This window comes from Mastigoproctus giganteus, chromosome 10 (genome assembly GCF_048544385.1).
Source record: "Mastigoproctus giganteus isolate SK-2022 chromosome 10, ASM4854438v1, whole genome shotgun sequence".
NCBI classification, from domain to species: Eukaryota; Metazoa; Arthropoda; class Arachnida; order Uropygi; family Thelyphonidae; genus Mastigoproctus; species Mastigoproctus giganteus.
Window position 1 is genome coordinate 85106695 of NC_143584.1, and position 21978 is coordinate 85128672.

At 37.9% G+C, this 21978-nt stretch overlaps 1 protein-coding gene across 1 annotated transcript in view; it reads left to right on the forward strand.

Moving 5' to 3' along the window:
• LOC150079130 (adhesion G protein-coupled receptor D1-like) overlaps positions 1-21978 on the forward strand; it is a 255790-nt gene that overhangs the window by 132295 nt on the left and 101517 nt on the right. Inside the window, exon 15 of the mRNA XM_090382962.1 lies at positions 9877-9926. Within this exon, the coding sequence (XP_090239088.1) occupies positions 9877-9926 (50 nt within the window). The remainder of the gene's footprint in view (positions 1-9876; positions 9927-21978) is intronic.

A 21978-nucleotide genomic window follows, 5' to 3' on the forward strand; every position in this document is an offset into this window, starting at 1 on the left:
CCACAGGCAGAGGTGAAAGAGATTTTTGCACTGCTTCTATTGGAATGAACAGAAGCCTGAAAAACAAGATGCAGGATATTTCAGAGACTGCTGGGAGTCATTGTGGTACAAGTAAACACATGGGTTGTGTTAGGGTAGTTAAGAATAGAAACAGGTGTATGTATGCGGGTACACCAATGCTAGGAGTTTAGTAAATAAATTTGATGAATTTGAGGTATTGCTCAAAACATCAAAGGCAGATATTGTTGGGATATCAGAGATGTGGTGTCACACAGATATAAGGAATGCAGAACTGGAATTTGGGGAGTACAACATCTACAGAAAGGATAGGAAGGGAAGAGGGGGTTATGCTATTAGTTAAGAAACACATAAAATCCGGGGGAAGTGAAACCAGTTGACATCTCTGGTCAGTGCAGTGTCGAGTCAGTTTGGTGTGACATAAGCATTGGGAGATAAAAATTGAGAGTAGGAGTGTGCTATAGGCCTAATGACTCTGATGAGTATAATAAGAAACTGTACATGGAAATAGAGTGGGCCAGTAAATCAGAGAGTCTTATAATGGGGGATTTTAATTTATTTCCCAGATATTGACTGGAATTTGGGGGCTGGTCACTTTCACACTAGCAAGGCTTTTGTGGATTTATTGGATGATTGTTTTCTACATCATCATGTTCGGGAGGCAACTAGAGGGAGTAATACTCTTGATTTGATTATCAGTAGTGATTCTTCATGCATTAAGAATCTGCAGATAGAGGAACCACTAGGTGGCAGTGATCAGAGTGTGCTGAAGTGGGATTTACTCAGAGGTAACTACCATCAGGGGTAAAGGGAAGGGTTATTGCTTTCATAAAGCTGACTACGATGGTCTGAGACAATATTTAAATTCTATACAGTGGGACCAACTGATGACGTTACCAGCAGCAAAATGGGAAGCATTCAATGAACTTATCTTGGAAGCTAAGGATGTCAGATGAACTGATGGGGCATATGGCAGAGAAGAAACATGCATGGGATACATACAAATTAACACGTGACACAGAAGCCTATGATAGATACAAGTTGATCTGTAACCAAGTTACAAAGGAGGTTAGGCAGGCGAAGGCAGATTACGAGAAATCTTTGGCAAGGGATGCAAAGAAAAACAGCAAAGAGTTCTTTACTTATGTAAACCCTAGAAGGAAGGGGATGAATCAGATTGGTCCACTTGATATCGATGGGTCAACTGTTGATGATCCTGCTCAGGTAGCTAACAAACTAAATGACTATTTTGCATCGACATTCACACATGAGGAGTTATTCAGCGAGGGGAATGCCAGAGGTGTTATTCAACTCTGGCATTAAGGTAGAGAATCTTGTAATAACAGAGTAAAGTGGAGGAGAAATTGTTGAAGATAAACACAAGAAAGGCACCTGGGGTGGATGGGATCTATCCAGTTATATTGAAGGAGGCAGCAAAGGAAGTAAGCAAACCCTTAGCCATAAGTATCCAGTCTGTGCGTACCTCCCGTTCCTTGGACTCAGGGGAGGTACCCACAGACTGGAGGTGTGCAAATGTGACACCAATTCACAAAGGAAGATCAAAAGCTGACACAAGTAATTATAGACCTGTGAGTATAACTTCTGTTCCAGGAAAATTAATGGAGGTACTGGTTAAAGAAGCACTGCAGGATCATCTAGACAAGACTTCAGTTATAGCTCGGACACAGCATGGTTTTGATAAGGTGAAGTCTTGCCTGACCAATTTGATTGGATACAATGATCCAGTCACAAAAGAACTGGATGCAGGGAATAACTTTGATATTATATACTTGGATCTTAGAAACGCTTTTGATACTTTCGCACATGGAAGACTGCTGCACAAATTGGAGCAGTGTGGCATTGGAGGCAAATTGCTGTTATGGATAAAGGGGTGGTTGAGGAGGAGAAGACAGAGAGTGGTAATCAATGGACACTGCTCATCATGGACAAATGTTATTAGTGGAGTCCCTCAGGGTTCAGTGTTGGGTCCATTATTGTCTTCTGTATTTATAAATGATATTGATAATGGTATATCAAGCTTAATGTCCAAGTTTGCAGACGATACGAAGGTTGGCAGGGTTGTCAAGGATACTACTGACACTATGCTGCTGCAATAGGATCTGGAAAGGTTGAGCAGATGAGCTGAGAGGTGGCAAATGAAGTTTAACATTGACAAATGTAAAGTACTACATATGGGAAACAGCAACCCCAGAGCAACGTATCAACTCTGTGTTACTACACTAACAGTGGTAGAGAATGAAAGGGACCTGGGGGTAGTTGTGCAAGCAGATATGAAGTTCTCTGAGCAGTGCAGATGGGCTGCAAGAGTAGCTCATGGTGTATTGTCAATGATATATAGGAAATTATTCTAGCAGGGATAAGGAGGTGATTATTCCCTTGTATAAGGCAATGGTCAGACCACACCTAGAGTACTGTATACAGGTGTGGAGGCCTCATTTTAAGAAGGATGTAGAGCTGCTGGAACGACTACAAAGAAGGGCAGCAAGATTAGTGAATGGAACAAAGGGGTGCTCTTACGAATAAAGGCTTAGGTTTTGCAAATTACAGTGTCTGGAGACTAGGCACCGGTGAGGTGATCTGATAGAAGTGTATAAAGCCTTGAATGGTTTGAGCATGCTCAATGCTGATGGGATTCTTCCTCTTGCTCAGAATAATCACCTGAGAGGGCATAAATTCAAATTGAGGAAAGACAGATGTAGGATAGACGTGCAGAAATTTGCCTTTAGCCAGCAGGTGGTTGGTTGATGGAACAGACTTCCATCCCTTGTCGTGGAAGTTGATAGCCTAAAGAAGTTTAAGGCTCAGCTGGACAGGTATTTCGAACGAACAGAGGGGTGAAGTGGAAGTGAATTTTTTTTTTTTTTTTTTTTTTTTTTGACTGATGCTGTATAAGCTTGCTTTCTTGCATCAAATTCCTCTACTAATGCTACTTCCATGGGTATTATATTTCTGAATTGGTAAAGTCACATACCAGCTCTTTAGTAGTGTCATGCAGCATTCCTGAAAGTTGCCCAATAAAAAGAGGATAATGTAATTTTTTTTTTTTTTTTTTTTTTGTATATTTTCTGAGGACTGGCATTTTCTTTTCAAAGGCTTAACATAGGTTTGTGGACCACAGTTTTGGAAACTGGAGTAGGCACACTGAGTTCATCCCATCTTAGCTTCCAAGATAAGTTCTTTGAATGCTTCCCATTTGGAATTTGCTGTTGGTAACATCATCAGTTGGTCCCACTGTATAGAATTTAAATACTGTCTCAGTCCATCGTAGTCGCCTTTACGAAAGCAATAACCCTTCCCTTTACCCCTAATGGTAGTTACCTCTTTGAGTAAATCCCACTTCGGCACACTTTGATCACTGCCACCTAGTGGTTCATTTATCTGCAGATTCTTAATGCATGAAGAATCACTACTGATAATCAAATCTAGAATATTACTCCCTCTAGTTACCTCCCGAACATGCTGATGTAGAAAACAATCATCCAATAAATCCACAAAAGCCTTGCTAGTGTGTGAGTGACCAGCCCCCAAATTCCAGTCAATATCTGGGAAATTAAAATCCCCCATTATAAGACTCTGTGATTTACTTGCCCACTCTATTTCCCTGTACAGTTTCTTATTATACTCATCAGAGTAATTAGGCCTATAGTACACTCCTACTCTGAATTTTGATCTCCCAATGCTTATGTCACACCAAACTGACTCGACACTGCACCGTCCAGCGATGTCGACTGGCTTCACTTCATTGGATTTTGTGTTTCTTAACTAATAGCATAACCCCTCCTCCCTTCCTATCCTGTCTATCCTTTCTGTACAAATTTTACTTTCCAAATTCCAGTTCTGCATTCCTTATATCTGTGTGACACCACGTCTCTGATATCCCAACAATATCTGCCTTTGATGTTTTGTGCAATACCTCAAATTCATCAAATTTATTTACTAAACTCCTAGCATTCGTGAACACGCAAGTATACATACACCTGTTTCTATTCTTATCTACCCTAACACAACCCATGTGTTTACTTGTACTGAAATGACTCCCAGCAGTCTCTGAAATATCGTGCATCTTGTTTTTCAGGCTTCTGCTAATTCCAATAGAAGCAGTGCAAGAATCTTTCACCTCTGCCAGTGGCTACTGTTAATCTATGTCTTTGTTTCCCCCAAGCTAGCAGTTTTCCGACCCACCTAACACTGCCTCGATAACATCAGCAAATATTCTTGCATCCTTTCTATTTAAGTGTATCCCATCCTTGTAGAAGCAGTCTCTCCTGTTAACAAGTACAGTCCAGGATGAAAAAAATTCTACCCCTTCAGCCTTGCACAATCTTTCCAGGGCCAAATTGATCGACAAGGCTCTCATCATATACTCCCTCCTATCGTGTCTGGGCAGAATTGCAGACACTTTCAAATTCAACCCTAATTCACAGCTTTTTTTCAACAGTGACCTGTACTTGTTAAGTAATTCTGCCGGTCTCTTACTCTTGATATCATTAGTGCCAACGTGTACAACTATATCACCTTCTATGCCCTTAAAAGATGATATCCGCTCTACAACGTCATCAACCTTTGCCCCTGGCAGACATACCCTGGTCCTGTTCCACCTATCCTTTTTACAAAGCATGTTCCCCGTTTCCCTGACAATAGAGTCACCAACAACTACTAGTTCCTGTGGGAACAGCGCATTCTGCCTTGGGGTTGCCACTGTGTTGCGTGATGACCAAGTGCAAGCTCTGGTGTTGATGTGGGCAGCTGAGAGCTTGATGGGCCCCTCAATTTAGTTCCTTAGAGGGAATCCACCCAGTCCTTCTTGCTCTCATATAGGTCCATAATAACGCTGAGTTGTTGCCTGATTTCGATATACTCTTTGCATTGCGCACACACAAAGACATCCCTCATGGCAATATCATGTCCCGTACCTGAATGCTCCCCAAACATCATTCAAGCAGTGCATTTTAAAAGGCTGTGATTCAGAAGGCAACTGCTCCCCTCAGTTCTCCTCTGAGCCACAGTACTTCCATTAGAGGCTCCTCCATAGCCAGGTGGGAAGGAGCAGCAGTGCATAGCACACGCTTCTTGATTAGACCGGGGTTCGAGCTCGTCACCACCAAATACGGAGGATGCGGAAAGGTTCAGAGAATTACCACCGCATATTCCGGAGCAATATGGCCTTAGTTGCTAATGCACCTAAAAACCAAAAAACAAACAACAACAAACTTCCATTAGCTTGAGCCTTTTGCTTTGCTGCTCTGGTCTGAGTCATGATTTCTATTAATTTCAATAAAATTTCAATTTCAGTTCAAAATTATAACCCTAAACTTGTATCCCAACACAGTTATAACGGTATATATATTTTTCAGTGTCAAGTATTAATTATCTACGAGTTCCCTTTATATAACTTCCATATCAGTTATGTATTAATTAATTATGTTACCTTTGTAATCTAAGTCGTTATATGTATTTAGTTGAAAGTACAATTTAATTGACAACGAAGTTCCACAAGTTTAATAGATTCTACCGATCAACTGACAATATTATAACCTATACTATACTAACGCTATCTAGTTTGGTATATAACGTATCGTATGACAAAGGCGGCAAGTTACGACCGGTAAATCTACAGACACTTAAATATTAATTAACTTCCAAATCTCGCTGTCTCAATTCAGAATAAACTAACGATCCTTACTACGTCTATAAGCTACTTACAAAAAATAAGTTGATGTAAAAAATATTCAATAAAGCGGCTAAATATGGCTAGAAAACTTCTCGTTCAGCAGGGTTGCAACTTGTAACACGTGGATTTGATACCCTTACCGATACGTTTATGCAATTACAAGGCCGAGTAAAGAATAAATACACCAGATTTAATCAGAAAATCACAAAATAATGCTATACTACTAAATTTAAATTAAAAGTATTAGAAAAACAATAATTTCAAATCAATAAATAAGAAAAATCCACTTAGCGGCTTTGAACACGTCTCTATAGAAAAGAAGTATCTATAGAAAAAGCATGCAGCAGAAACAGAATGTCTGTGAGACAGAGTGGAGAGACTTTGTAAAATATGAGTCATTAAATAACCTACCTGCCCTCTTTTGAATGGAATCTAGAAGCATGAGAGAGGTTTTGGCAGCTCTGCCCCAAATGTAGGAACAATATTCCATGATAGGGCAGATTTGTGATTTGTATAGAGCAAATACTTGTTTGGAAGAAAAGTAATGCCGAGAGTAAAAGAGAAAACCCAGTTTTTTAGATAGAGATGTGCTTATGCCAAAAGAGAATAGAAGTTAGGGTAATCCTCAATAGAGATATATGATTTTTCCTAGAAATCGGAGTGTCATTGAAGATAAGCATAGAACAGAAGAATGCTTTTTGTGAGATGAGACAGGACTGAGTTTTAGAAGGATTGAAATCAATTAAGTTATCTTTGCCCCATGGAAATTACCTGGAGATCATCATTTAAGGAATTGGTAGTGGATATTCAAGATGTTTATACAGGGCACGGTTTCTCAAACTGGAAAGTAGAATGCAATGTGCTGTCATCAGCAAAACTATGGATAGGATTTCTGGTCAATGGAAGAAGGTCATTAATACGCAAGAGGAAAAGAGTGGGAGAAAGAATTGAACCTTGAGGAACACCAGCATTAGCGGGGAAGTTAGAAGACAGAGAGTGATCTACCATCACCCTGCAATGAGCAGTCAGAGAAAAAACTGGATATCCAATTACAAAAAACAGCTGGCAAACCATAAGATAGAAGCTTATTTAGAAGACCTTTATGACAAACACAATCAAAAACCTTTGAGATGTCAAGAGCAACTGCTTTTGTTTCACTTAACTTTTCCATTGAATTTGTCCATAAATGGGTAACATAAGCCAGAATATCACCAGTGGATTGACACTAATGGAATCCATACTGGTGATCGTTGATCAGGTGGAAAGTTTCTAGGTAGTTTAAGAGTTGGCGTTTAATTGATTTCTCCATTACTTTAAAAAGAGTAGAAGTGACAATAATTGATGGAAAGCATTTGTCACCCTTTTTAGGAACTGACCAGATATGAACAAATTTGCAAGCAGAAGTAAAAATATCTTTGGAATAAGAAAGTGAAAAAAGTTGATACAGAACAGGGAACAGAACACAGAGGTTTTGAGAAGAAGTGAAGAAATGCCATCAGGACCTGGAGCTTTCTTAGAATCAAGATTGTTTAAAATCCATCTAATACCTTTTGACAGAATACAACAGGAGCCATTGAATGGAGTGAATTGGGCATAGTGGGAGGTCCTTTACCAAGATCATCAATACATGAGTTGGAAAAAAAATAGGATGCTAGCAGGTCAGCTTTATCTTTGGTCGAACTGGCAGTAGAACTATCTGGTTTAAACAGAGGTGGGAACAGAGATGGGCAAGAGTTGCAGCTAATAATCTTGGCAAGAGACCAGAATGGTTAGCTACCATTTGGACAAGGAGCAAGTTTTCTTCTCTTAGCCTGTTTGAAATCTAGTTTGAACTGATTAATAACTGCTTTACATTTGTTGTGCACTTTGATGTAAGCAGAAAATGAATGTGGAGATCTGTAAACAAGCCAGTTACGATATGTAACATTCTTCCCTTGAACAGCCTTAGCAAATTTATTGGAAAACCAAGGTTTAGATAAAGGACGAGATTTTAAAGTGGAGTGTAGAATAAAGGATTCCATTCCAACAAGAATAATTTCACTGACATGATCTGAGCAAAGATTGACATCAGAAGATTTGAAACAGTAATCCGACCAAGGAAAAGAAGAAAAGAAATCTCGCAGATCATCCCATTTTGCATTCTTGTAATGGCAAACAACACAAGGTTCAGAATGTCCAAGAGAGAAAGGCTCCATTGGAGAAGAGGCCATCACAAGTTGTGATCTGAGGTGCCCAGAGAACCACTCACTATGACCGTGTACTTAGAAGGGTTGTTTGTGAGAAAAAGATCAAGCGTGTTAGCTGCATGGTTAGAATGCTCTGGTACTCTGGTATTTAAATGAACAATCTGTGTGAGGTCATTAGTAATTGCAAAAGCCTCAGCAGCTGGGTCCGTATGACTAGAAAATGGAAGGCAGCTGGAGTTGGAAATATTAAAATCACCAAGGAAAATTACCTCACTGTTAGGAAAGTTGGACTGTAGAAAGTCAAGTTTCAAAGAGAGGAAGTCAAAGAGTTCAAAGTGATTAGTGGAGTTGGGAGAATGATAGAGGCAACAGATGAATTTTAGAGAATGTGGTAGAGAGATTTTAAGCCAGAGAAAGTCTATAAGAGGAGATTCCAAATTACTGTCTCTGACAGGGAATATCAGAATGGACATCACAAGTACCACCTTTGAAACAGAAGGAATCATACAGCGAATAATTTGGAAAACTAAGATGAGTAGTGGTTGAATCAACCAATAACTGGGATTCAGTCAGAAAAGGTACATGGGGTTTAGCAGACTGTAACTGGAAATGGACATCATTGAGATTAGAACCTTGAGACCACATATATTTGTGAAATGAACAAGGAAATGTTTGGGAGGTTTAGATCATTTTGCAGAGAAGTTTGTCCTATTATTTTGACAATTCATGGTGTATTCAGAAGAAAGAAAAGGTTGAGATGGCATGCTGTATGAAGCAACGAAATTTTTGGATGTGGTTTATGCATGGTAAGAATATGCCTAGCTCCTTGACATAACGTGACCTTGACAATGCCCTCCCACATACACACTATTCAGACTCTCTCCAGTCACTATCTGGGAGAGTAGAGGCAGCGAGATTATACACTAGCTGATCTGGAAGCCTCCTAGAGAGTTACAGTAGGTTTGGTCCCATAGACTACCTAGCAGCCAGCCTGCAAACACTGTTTTAGAAGTGTACCTTCAATGTAAGGAAGGTTGAATCTTGCCATGATGTCCACTAATCATATTGCATGAGGGAAGAAATTTGGGGGGGGGTTTGCCAGATCTTTGCTCTAGAGTAGGGAAACATGGCTTCACCACTTCAAGCCTCCAATAATCAAAGTGATAGTATTGCACCAGTTGATAGTCTTTGTTATTAAAATTGGTTTTGTCCTTATTTTGCCGAATACTTAAGTGCAATGTCTTATAATAGACTTGGCATTTTTCTGAAAGGTAAGAGGAAATTGTGACTCAAAAATCTCTCACATAGCCATTAATATAATTCTGATTTGGGAGTTGTCACTTGTCATTTTTAATAAAAATTTTTATATAGCAATTTTTCCAGTGCCACTGAACTCAAAAATAAATAAATAATAATAATAATAAAGAGAAATAGGGGTTAGTTTCCAAATGATAATTTCGGTTGGATTTAAAACCCTGATTCTTTGTGCATTATATAAGTGATTATACAGCTCTTTAAAAGTTGAAAGGAGAGATTGATAAAAAAAGGATGCAAATTCATTGAATTCTTTTGTTGAAAAATGACTAAATGCTTATAAATTTCAGAACTTTAGTTATAGATCCCGCACAGAAATGAAATAATTCTACCAAATTTGTGTTATTAAATTTTATTTCTGAAGCTAGAAACTTGGCACTGCCCCTAGTAGTAGTGAATCATAACTGAGATAAAAGTTATCCTAGCCTTCGTCTTTAGTTTTGGAAGCTAAAGTTATTTTTAACTTTTTTTGTGTCAGGAGCTAATGGAAGCTGTAGCAATTTCAAATTTTATGCCAGTTAAAAAAAAAAAAAATGTTGCATTGGTTGTTATACTTAATTAATAAATATTTTAGAGGATGTTCAATAGGTTTTCCTAATAAAGATTTAGCAATTGCTTTTTTTTTTACTTTTATAGATTAAAATTCTTTTTATTTCTTTTTTGCAGATTAAAAAGCGATATTGTTGCAGATGGGATGAAAATGCTGTTCATTCCAAGTAGATAATAAATTTTTTATCTTTTTAACCTTAGTTTTATTTAATGTTAAGTGGCAAAATTAGTATGTTATACACTTGTGGTCCCAGCAGAGAATTTCACGGTTTTTCATCAAGCAATACATTCAAATCAATCTTACAATACACTGACGTTTCATTGTCTTTGGTTGTTTTTCCACAATAACAGTTATTTAATATCACAGGAGCAGTATGTTCAAGTTGGTTGCTAATTATCCAAAGATTGCTCAAGTAGACTTTGTGTTACTTATGTCATAATTTTTTTTTTAATGAAAACCCCAAACATGAGAGGTATTATAGAACCTATAGTATTTAGTACCATGCATGGGCAGAAGGTTCAAAAGATGAAAGGCGATACTTATTGACATTAGACTTGAATTTCTGTAGATTGTAATTTTCAGGAAATATGATTTCTGGAACAATCTTTCTTCATACGTATGTTGAATGAATAAATGAGGAAGAAGAAAAGTTGGTTCTGTGAGTTTGAAGTTGGACAGTAAAAGGATGTTGACTGGTTGCGGCACATGTTTGGACTGCTTTGAAAGAGAGAGCAGAAATTATAGAAGCCAATTCATAAGAATAGTGCTCGTGAAAGTAAACTACACTGATAGAATAGTAAACTGTGTTGGAGTTTGATGAACTAGAAATGGCTTGAATGATAATTTGCACCAACAGCAAACTCTCACCATGAGAATGTTCTGATTCAGCCAGCCCTTAACCATTTCATGGTTTCTCAATTGTATGCATGCCACCCAGAGTGAATTTAAAAGTTTTAAAAAATTACATAAATGTACATAAATGCTGTTAAATGATTTCTTTCCTTATTCTGAATTTATAGCCAAATTAGAACACTATTACTGTCGGAAATAAAATCAATATTTTGTAAAAAAAATTTTTTAAAATTTAACTGTAAAAGCATTGTAAAAATTGTAAAAAAAAAATTAGTCATTAATTATTTATTTTTGTTCACAGTAATATATTCTAATTGATATATGTTTTATTCTGTTTCTTCAACTTCTGGATCCAAATTGCAGAAAATGTCTTTAATTTTAGCTTGTTTAAGCATTAGGATTAACATTAGTTGAGGCAAATAAGTTCCAGAAAGCAAGCTTATACAGCATCAGCCAAAAAAAAAAAAACCCTTTCCATTTCACCCATCCAGTCACTCCAAATGTTTGTCTAGTTCAGGCCTTAAATTTATTTAAGCTATCAACTTCCACAATAACAGATGGAAGTCTGTTCCAGCAATCAACTGCCTGCTGGCTAAAGGCAAACTTCCACACATCTATTCTACAACTGTCTTTCCTCAATTTGAATCTATGCGCCCTCAGGTTCTTAATCTGAGCAAGCGGAAGTATCCCATCAGCATTGAGCCTGCTCAAATGCTGATGGGGTACTTCGCTTTCCCAGTGTTTATGTCACACCAAACAGACTCAACATTGCATTGCCACCCGTGTCAACTGGATGCACTTCCTTAGATTTTATGTGTTTCTTGACTAACAGCATAACCCCTCCTCCCTTCCTACTCTGTCTGTCCTTTCTGAATGCATTTTACTCTACAAATTCCAATTCTGCATTGGTTATATCTGTGTGACACCATGTCTCTGATATATTCCAACAATATCTGCCTTTGATGTCTTGGTCAGCACTTCAAATTCATAAATTTTATTTACTATACCTCTAGGATTAGTGTACATGCAAGTATACATGCACTGTTCTTACTCTTAGTTACTCTAACACAGCCCATGTATTTACTTGTTCCACAATGACTCCTAGCAGCTCTTGAAGTCCCCAGCAACTTGCTCTCTGGGCTGCTGCTCATTACAATAGAAGCAGTGCAAGAATCACTTTCACCTCTGCCTGCAGCTACTGTTAATCTTTTAGTCTATGAATCCCCCCAAATTAGCAGTTTTCTGACTCACCTAACACTGCCTCGATAGCATCGGCAAATATTCTTGCACCCTTTCTATTTAAGTGTATCCCTGTAGAAGCAGTCTCTCCTGTTAGCAAGCACAGACCATGCTAAAAAAAAACCTTCAATGGCCACACCCTTGAGATTTTCAAAACTACTGTAATATAAAAACAGCTATTATTACTTGTAAACAGAATTGATAGATGGCAGCATGTCTCAGTAATATTTCACGAGGCCAGAGAGTGGTGATCAGTGGATACTACTCTTCATGGACTGGTGTTACTGGTGGGGTCCCCCAGGGTGTTGGGTTCATTGTTGTTTTCTATATTGATGATGGTATATATCGGGCTTAATATCTAAGTTTGCAGACAATACGAAGGTTGGCAGGGTTGTTAATGACACTAATGACAATATTCTACTGCAACAGGATCTAGAAAAGTTGAGCAGATGGGCTGAGAGGTGGCAACTGAAGTTTAACATTGACAAATGTAAAGTACTGCATATGGTTAGCAGAACCCCAGAGTAACATGTCAACTGCGTGGTACTACACTGAGGGTGGTAGAGAATGAAAACATCCTGGGGTAATTGTGCATTCAGATACAAAGTTTTCTGAACAGTGTAGATGGTCTGCAAGAGTAGCTCATGGTGTCTTTTCAATGATATTGAGGAATTTTTCTAGCCGGGATAAGGAGATGATTATTCCCTTGTATAAGGCAATGGCCAAGCCACTAGTAAGGCCTCCAGATAGTATACACCTTGAGTGTATACTATCTGGAGGCCTCATTGTAAGAAGGATGTAGAGCTGCTGGAACGAGTACAGAGAAGGGCAGCAAGATTAGTGAATGGAACAAAGCATTGCTCTTACGAAGAAAGGCTTAAGTTTTGTAAATTACACTGTCTGGAGACTAGGCACCTGCGAGGTGTTTGACTAAGGTGTGTATAAGGGTTTGAGCAGGCTCAATTCTGATGGAATTCTTCCTCTTGCTTAGAATAATTGTCTGAGAGGACATAAATTCAAATGGAGGAAAGACAGTTGTAGGATAGGTGTGTGAAAGTTTGCCTTTAGCCAGCAGGTGGTTGATTGCTGGAACAAACTTCCATCTGTCATTGTAAAAGTTGATAGCTTAAATAGTTTCAAGGCAGAACTAGACAAACATATGGAGCACAAGTGGATGGGTGAAATGAGGAAGGTTTTTTTTTTTTTTTTTTTTTTTTTAGCTGATGCTGTATAAGCTTGCTTTCTTGTATCTAATGAAATGCATGCATGCTAATGAAAGAATCTATAGAAAAGGCATGCAGCAGAAACTGAACGTCTATGAGACATAGTAGAGAGATTGTTAGAGATGAGTCATTAATTAATTTAATTGCCCTCTTCTGAATGGAATTTTGAAGCCTGATAATGGATTTGGGAGCTTTGGAGAAAACCACTTACCCAATTAGTTGGATCAAAACATGAACTCCAGAAGCCAACTAAATCAGTGATGAGCAAAAGAGTGCTAAGTAGACACTAGCCCATACCATCTGAGTTAATTCCTCTCATCATGCTTAGGTAGAAATGTTACATTCACTATACAGTCTATGATGATTTTTTAAATTTTTTATAGATTAAATAAATATGATTAAATTAAATACATCTTGTCCCAGAAATGGTCTACACTCTGGGGATTTCTTTTTTACCAGAAGACTAAGAAGTTTATATTACTTAAATTATCCTAGTTATACAGAATGTTTAGCTAAAAATAAATAATATACAACAATAAATGTAAATATTAAGTATACACAAACATGCACTAAGTTAATAACATTAATTATTATTAAATAAAGGCACATCTTTACTTAGAAGGTAGCACTTTTCTTGTCAATGTGGTAAGAGTGTAGGAAACATGGAAGGAATGTATACATTTGATACATTAACTCAGACTGGTGAGCCTTTTCTTTGCCATATTGTTCAGTCTTTATCAAAGGTGAGGAACGTTCCAACACTGTTAGAAGGGACATTCTATCAAGATTCTTCCTCCTGTTCCTGGATGGCTATAAAGAGGCTTGATTATGGTGACTGGAATTGGAGGTGGTGGAAAACAATCTCAGTTAGACTTTGGATTTTGTCCTTTTTGTGAAGGGCTTTGACAGAATGGATATGTTCATTTTGATTATGGTTAGTTGCCAGGAGATCCAATTCAGGTTAACATGGAGAATACATCTAGAGCTGGTAAACTGCTTTCCAAGGTAAGCTGTTCAGCAACATCAGAATCCAGTATTCCACAGATCCTAAGATTAATGGTGGGAGTAGAGATCCAGTTGTAACATAGTAGGTTACAACTGTATCTCTACTCCCGCCATTAGTTCTTGTTAGTTCCCCAGTTAGTTCTTGTCTAGTGTGCCACAATGCTCCAAAGGGTTTTCTTTTTTGCATCTGTGAGAAGAAAATGTGAGTTTGTCATCCTATATCATACGATACCTAGATCCTTGTGTTGTCTCACCCTCTGAATGGGATGCCCATTTAGGGTGATACCAATGTCTGCCTTCATAATGAAGCCATTTGAACAACCCTGTTGAGGATTAAGGTTGAGATCAATGTTATTCAGATAGAAGGCTAAGTCTTTGAATTGTCTAGAAGCCTCCTTAGATAACTACTTTTAAAGAAATTATGCCCAAGTTATCAAAAACCTTTCTATGAATACATCATTAATAGAGAAATAAAGGTATTTTAGTAGCAGTTGGGGCTACTACACAAGTGGTCAACCTAGATTTGTTTATTTAACAGTTATGACTACCTTCAGTTACAACAAAAAAAAACAAAAAAACAGATCAATTTTTGATCTCACTGATTGCATGTGGACACAGGTGGAGTGAAGCCTAGGACATTGTAATTTTTGAAGACCCTTTCACAATTGTAATAATCTTTTTGTACCTAAATGAAATGAACACTATAATATATTTATTGACTTTGATTTTTAAATATCGTGGGTCATTAATGCCCATGAGTTGAGTAATTATGCAATCAGCCAATTCAAATTTGTGGACCAGAGAATTTCATTTCATTCCATACAATATTACAAGTGTAAGGGTCTCAGTGACACTGTTAATCCAGTGCAGGAGTGACCAAGCTTAGTTATCCTGAGAGCAGCACATGACATCTTGGAAGGCTTGAGAGCTGCATTCTCTCAAAGTGTTTTCATGAATTGTGTTTATTAAAACTCGTGCAATAAAAATTTACTTTCAGATAAAGTAATTTCAAAATCACGATTAATAGTTCTGTTGTAACAATATTTAATGTACTCATTAATTAAATCTAACGTATTATGAAATTACTATCATAAAATGGCAGGTAAAATACTGTAAATGGAGGGAAGACTGAAGTTGATTTTTGTTATTTTATCATGCAGTCCTCACTAAAGACTTTAAATTAGGTCTCTTCAAAAAAGTAGGGCAAATATGTTTTGGGATGTAACCTCTACCTTTCCCAGTGGAGAAACATTGCATGAATAAAACACAACACTTAAAAAATTCCTTGAAATTGTGTGAGTATTGTGTTTTCTAAATGCAAAAATACCTATATATTACTCTATGAACAAAAGCAATAAAGAGCAAATTTCATAAATGAACAATTTATGGCAAAAAAAAAAAAAAATTTTCCATTTATTCTCTGACATTTTACAGAGAATTTTATGAATTTTAAAATTCATCTTGACTGCATATTGAGATATTATTGAAGTAACAGTAGGGATCAATGGGCCATGTTTTTTTTTTTTTTTGTGGCAGGGTATGGCTCGAACCCACAACCTTCTTATTTGTGACAGCTCTCGCTAACCACAAAAAGGTTAAAATACTTGTATTAGCAGTGTTTTAAATATTTTAGTATGTCTTTCTTTTACATGCTTTACTGTGCTCCAGTACTCATCCAAAGAGCTCTGCAATCAAAGGTTTGCTGACAATTCCATTTCCTTCTTGTCTGTGACTGCCATTAATGCCTGCAAAAGAATTTCCTGAAGTCTAACTTCAGAGGTTGTCAAGCAGATAGAAGAAAAAAATAAACTGCCAAAAATATTGCTATTTGCTCTGTAATAAATCCTGTAACCAGTGCCTGTGAATATTTAATCTCTACAATTATTTCTTATAATAGGTGCTTTTCCATGCCTTTAAAAATTCGACTTCTCAGTTGCACCATAAGTTCTGCCAGGGCTGTCGCAAGTGGGTAGGCGAGGTAAGTGCCGCTTACAGGCAGCAGTTCAGGAGGGCACCAAAAAACTTTTTGGCATACAAGTTGAACCTCTGTTTAACAAACTTCTTTATAGCGAAATTTTCTATTTAGCAATATTTTTTGAATTCCCCTTGTTAATTAAATTTAAAATAGTTTCCGTAGATCAAAGAAAATTTTCATATAATGAATGGATTATGAGAGACAACTGGGAATGCATTGTTTGCACTTCTAGCCTTCAGGAAATTGAGGCAATTAGTTCTACAAGCACGAATTAAGAATTAAAGGGTTTACCATCCTGCAACTCGCGGTACTTGTAAAATGTATCCAACTTGGATGGTCTGTGATAGCCAAATCCTCTGCTTGCACCTTCACGATGGTGGGACTGTTAGTAATCCTGGGTATAACCTTCATGCACAAGCACACGGTGGATGACCACCCAGGTGTGAACCAACGTAAGCAGTGGTTGTGGTGTGGCACCCACACCACATGGAGGAATGCTGCCCCTCTGTGTTACCAGGCAGTACTAGGTGGTAGATGACTCTCATCAATTGGTGAAATACCACCACTTTGCTTATTGGAGGCTTGAAGTGGTGGAACCCATGTTTAGTCTCCAGAGCTAAGTTCCGGTCAACCCTTCCCCATCTCTTCCATCATGCAGTATGATTGATGACTTTTGAGGTTATGATGAACATTGTGGCAAGATCCAACCTTCCTTACATTTCGAGGGTCCAGTAGGTAAAATGCTCCGAAAAAAAGAAAAAGGATTCCGATATACATGAAGATCTTGAATGTCGACAAAATATCACGGAATATTTTAAAGAAAGCAGTCCAAAAATTTCTCTTTGGCTAATAATATGGCTGCTATCATTGGCAATGAAGAAGCTTCATTTCCAGAAGTAAGCGGTATAAGGAAAAAGATTGAAAAAACTTAATTTCAGTTGTGAAAGTAGAGATGAAGCATTTGCATTAGTAGAGGCATATGATGCAAGAAAGCAAGCTTATATAGCATCAGGCAAAAAAAAAAAAAAATTCCATTTCACACAACCATTTGCTCTAAACTTTGTCCAGTTCTTCCTTGAATTTATTTAAGATATCAACTTCCAATGAAAAATTTATAGTAAACCTTAAAGTGTCGTATTAATTACTCAAATCAGTAATATAGCAATGGCTTAATTTATCATGAGAATTTATTATATTATGAGTTTATCATTATTATATTATGAGAATTTATCATTACTCACCTCTTGAGATGAGGTGAGTAATGATAAATTAAGACATTGTTATGTTATTGATTTGAGCCATCGGCTTGCACGACAGATGGAAGTTTGTTCCATGAATACTACCCACTGGCTAAAGGCAAATTTCCGAGCATCCATTCTACAACTGTCCTTCCTCAATATGAATTTATGCTCCTTCAGGTTTGTAATCTTAGCAAGAGGAAGAATCCCATCAGAACTGAGCCTGGCCAACCCATTCAAGGCCTTATACACTTCAATCAGGTCACTTTGCAGGTGCCTAGTCTCCAGACACTGCAACTTGCAGAATTTAAGCCTTTCTTAGTAAGAGAACCCCTTCATTCTCCTCATAAATCTTGTTGCTTTCTCTGTACTCATTCTCCAGACCTGTAGCAATACTCAAGGCATGGCCTGACCATTGCCTTATACAAAGTAACAGTCGGCTCCTTCTCCCTACTAGCAAACTGCATATCACTGACAAAACCCCATGAGCTGCTATGGCAGCCTGTCTGCACTGCTCAGAAAACTTCATGTCTGACTGCACAATTATCCCAGCTGTTTTTCATTGATGGCAGAACACCGTACCACACAGTTGGTACATTTCTCTGGGGTTACTTCTACCTGTATGAAGTACTTTGTATTTGTCAATGTTAAACTTCAATTGCCACATCTCAGCCCATATGCCAAACTTTTCTAGATCCTGTTGCAGTAGCATACTGTCATTGCTATCATTAGCAACTCTGCCAACTTTGTATCATCTGCAAACTTTGATATTCAGGATCTGCAACAAAATTTCAAAATTATTTTTTTCTTTCAAATGATGGACACAAAAATTTTCTCATTTCAACTGAAAGGTTTACAGATATGAAAGAACATGTAGAAATATTTAAAATGTTTTATAATATTTCTGAATTTACAAAAAATGGTCAGATGGTGATTTATTAAATCATTTACATATTAAGTTAAGTGACATTGATCGTAATGAATCTGATATTGATGGTTTAGCATTATCTGAAGAACTTAGAGTACATCATAATATATTAAGATGCCTGGTTGCCAAGCTTTGTAGCCCACACAATCGGAGTCTTTCCTCATACAGTCGTCCTGCTGATCTCACCATTCGAGTTGCACATCTTTGAACCCTTTCAAGAAGGTTAATGCCCCTTTTTTTTTTCAGATGAAGTCTCCATACTTGAACACAGTATTCTAAATGTTGGCTTACAATTGCCTTATACAGTGGCACCTCCGTAGCCAGGTGGGCAGGAGCAACAGTGTGTAGCACACGCTTCTTGATTAGACCGAGGTTCGAGCCCGTGACCACCAAATACAGAGGATGCGGAAAGGTCAGGGAATGACCACCGCATATCCCCGGAGCAATATGGCCTTAGTTGCTAATGCTCCTAAAAACCAAATAACAAACAACAAGCCTTATACAGTGGGATTATGATCTCCCTATCTATACAGGATAAGATTCGATAAATCATTGAACTAAAAGCAGTGGAGGAGGAGGAAAGGGATCTGGGAGTTACAGTATGTTCAGAAAACTTCATATCTGCTCATATTGTAACTTCCAGATCCCTTTCCTCCCCCTTCACTGTTTTTAATTCAACCCTACCAAGTGTACAGTTTATTTGGGGGTTGCTATTCCCCAAGTGTAAGATTTTGCATTTAGCTACATTAAAACATAGCTGCCACTTCTCTGACCATCTTTGAAGTCTGTTCAAGTCATTTTGAAGGGGCACTGATCATTAATGACTCTACCAAATTTTGTCATCATGCCTTTTATCCCTTTGTAGATGTCATTTATGAAAATGAGGAACAACAGTGGTCCAAGAACTGATCCTCGAGGGACCCTACTGCTGATGTTACACCAATCTGAAGAATATCCATTAATCAAAACCTGCAGCTGCCCAGCAATCATCTTAGAATCTTACCAGTAGTCTCAACCTGTTCAAGATTATACAGTAATCTCCCGTGAGGGAATGAATCCAATTCTTTGCTAAAATCCAAATAAACTATGTCAAAATTGTTCCCTAAATCCAGCTCATGAGTAACTGTGTCAAAATAGCATACTAAGTTAGTTAAACATGATTTTCCCTTAACAAAGTCATACTGTGTGTCCTTCAGAATGCCATATTTATCTAAATGTTCCTGGATTGCACTCTTAATCCTTACTTGTAAGATTTTTCTTATCACTGAAGTCAGGCTAACTGGTCTGTAGGTACCAACTTCACTCTCAGAACTGCATTTATGTATTGGTGATACATTGACACTTCTCCAATCCAAATGAATCTCTTCTGAGTCTGAAGATGCCCTCATAATTAACCTCAGTGGTCCAATACGCTCCCTCAAAACGCCGGATATATGGTGGTCTCCCTCAAAACTGCTGGATATATGACTATAATTCCAGAAGCCTTACTTGCCTTTATGCTCAAAAGGTTTTCTAACAAACAATAATCTGTAATTACGAAATCACTAATATCATATGGCTCAGCTTCACTCACACAGCCTTTTCTCAGTATGAAGGATCTTTCATCACTAAAGACCGATGCAAAGTTCCTATTCGATTCATTCGCAACAGCAGCTTGGTTATCTAAGACTTTCCCACATCCAATGCACAAGGGTCCAATGGATTTTTCATATATGAAAAATCCCTTGCCCTCATTCTTTGCTTGCTTAGCCAGTGCTTTCTCATATACAGCCTTGGCTTCCTTAACCTTATTTGTGGTACTATTTCAGATCAACTTTTACCTGTTGTAGGCTTCCGTAGTTTTCATCGCTCTGTAGCTATCCCATGTCTTTTTTTGCTCTGTTTGACTGGTCACCTCTACTGTCATCCAATTCAATATTCTCTTCCTGCAATATTTTCTTAAGGTATGTATGCATTAATGATTTCTGTGATTTTTGCTTTAAAAGTATTCCATAATTCAAATATATTCGCCCTCTCTTGGTAATCCACCCAATCCACAGATGCCATATAGCTCCACAAACTGTCAAAGTGTCCCCTCTTCTGAAATTAAAACCCTTGCCTTTACCTTTAACTATTGCAAAATCTTTCTTCATCTTCCAACTGATTATTGCATGATCACTTCCTGACAGTGGTTCCTGTTTTGTTTTTTTGTTATTTGGTTTTTAGGAGCATTAGCAACTAAGGCCTATTGCTCCGGGATATGCAGTGGTCATTCCCTGACCCCTTTCCGCATCCTCCGTATTTGGTGGTGATGGGCTCGAACCCCGGTTCGAGGAGGCGCATAGTGGTTCCTGTACTTTAAGCCCTGTGATGTCATCTGATTCTTTAGTAATGATGAGTTCAAAAATATTCTCACCCGTAGCACTTTCTTTAACATGCTGGTACCAATAATAATCTAGTTTGTTTAAAAATAAATTTTCCCCATGGCAAGTTAGCCTCCCACTTATTCCAATCAATCTAAAGCAGATTAAAGTGACCCATAATAAGATATTCACGCTAAATTGGCCATTCCATCTGCACGTAAATCTCTCGTTACATTCTTCACGGTCTTCTGTAAATTACTCCCACTATTGTTATACCTTCGCTTTCAACTACTCGCACTACACAGATTCTGTGCTAGCAGACATAACTTCAGACTCAGCAAAATCTCTTTTCATGCTCAGGCTGCTTTTGATAAGAAGCATAACCCTTCCACCCCTTCTATCTTTCCTAAATACATTATACATGCCATAGTGTAACTTGTTATCTCCAATTTCCGGGTGGCACCACATTTCTGTTAGCCCTATTATATCAGCATGTTTTCCTAACCAGGAGCTCAAATTCAGTCCTTTTATTGACAACACTCCTGACATTACTGTAGACACAGTTAAGACTAAGTATTCTATATTTTACTACCCTTGAAGCTATTTAGGTTTGTATCCCAAGCTTTATCTTCTCCCTCATTTGGAAAGTCGCTACCCTCAGAACATGTTATCAACATCGGCTGATGTAGCAACAAACAAGAATTCTTGAGGCAAATGAAAGCAATATTTTGACCCATACCATCTGAATAAATGTGTATCCAAATTATCCTTCTCACCCCTAACTAACAGTTTCCCTGAACCCTTAGGGTATCCTCAATGACAAATTGCACAAATTACATACCAAAATCCTTGCACCACCTTGGTTCAAATGAATACCATCTCTACAAAACAGATTCCTTCTACCTGCAAATGTAGGCTACACTGATAAAAATATCCCCATCCCAGAGCCTTGAAGATTCCCTCAAGTCTTGAGTTAATCAGGCTTTCAGCATATAATTCTCTCTCCCCCCCAAATGTGTCTGGGCAGAAATGCAGACACATACACATCCTGACCTAACTTGCAGCATTTTTTCAGCATAGTCCTATATTGATCCAACAGATGGTCGGGTGGTGTACGTTTAATATCATTAGTCCTCACATAAATAATGCTCTCTTTACGTCCATTAAAATATGGCGATCTGTTGGTAAAATCAATTGTTGCTCCTGGCAAACATTCACTGGTTCTGGACCACCTATTTTTATTACAAATAATGTTACCTATTTCCCTGACAACAGTCTTCCAGTAAAACTAGATCACCTTCGACCAGAGCAGTCTGCATTTGACTATTCTTTTCTGGTACCCGAATCGGGGGTGCATCACTTGGCAGGTCACGAGATACTTGAGTGCCTGATGAGCTCCCAGTTACATTTATTTCT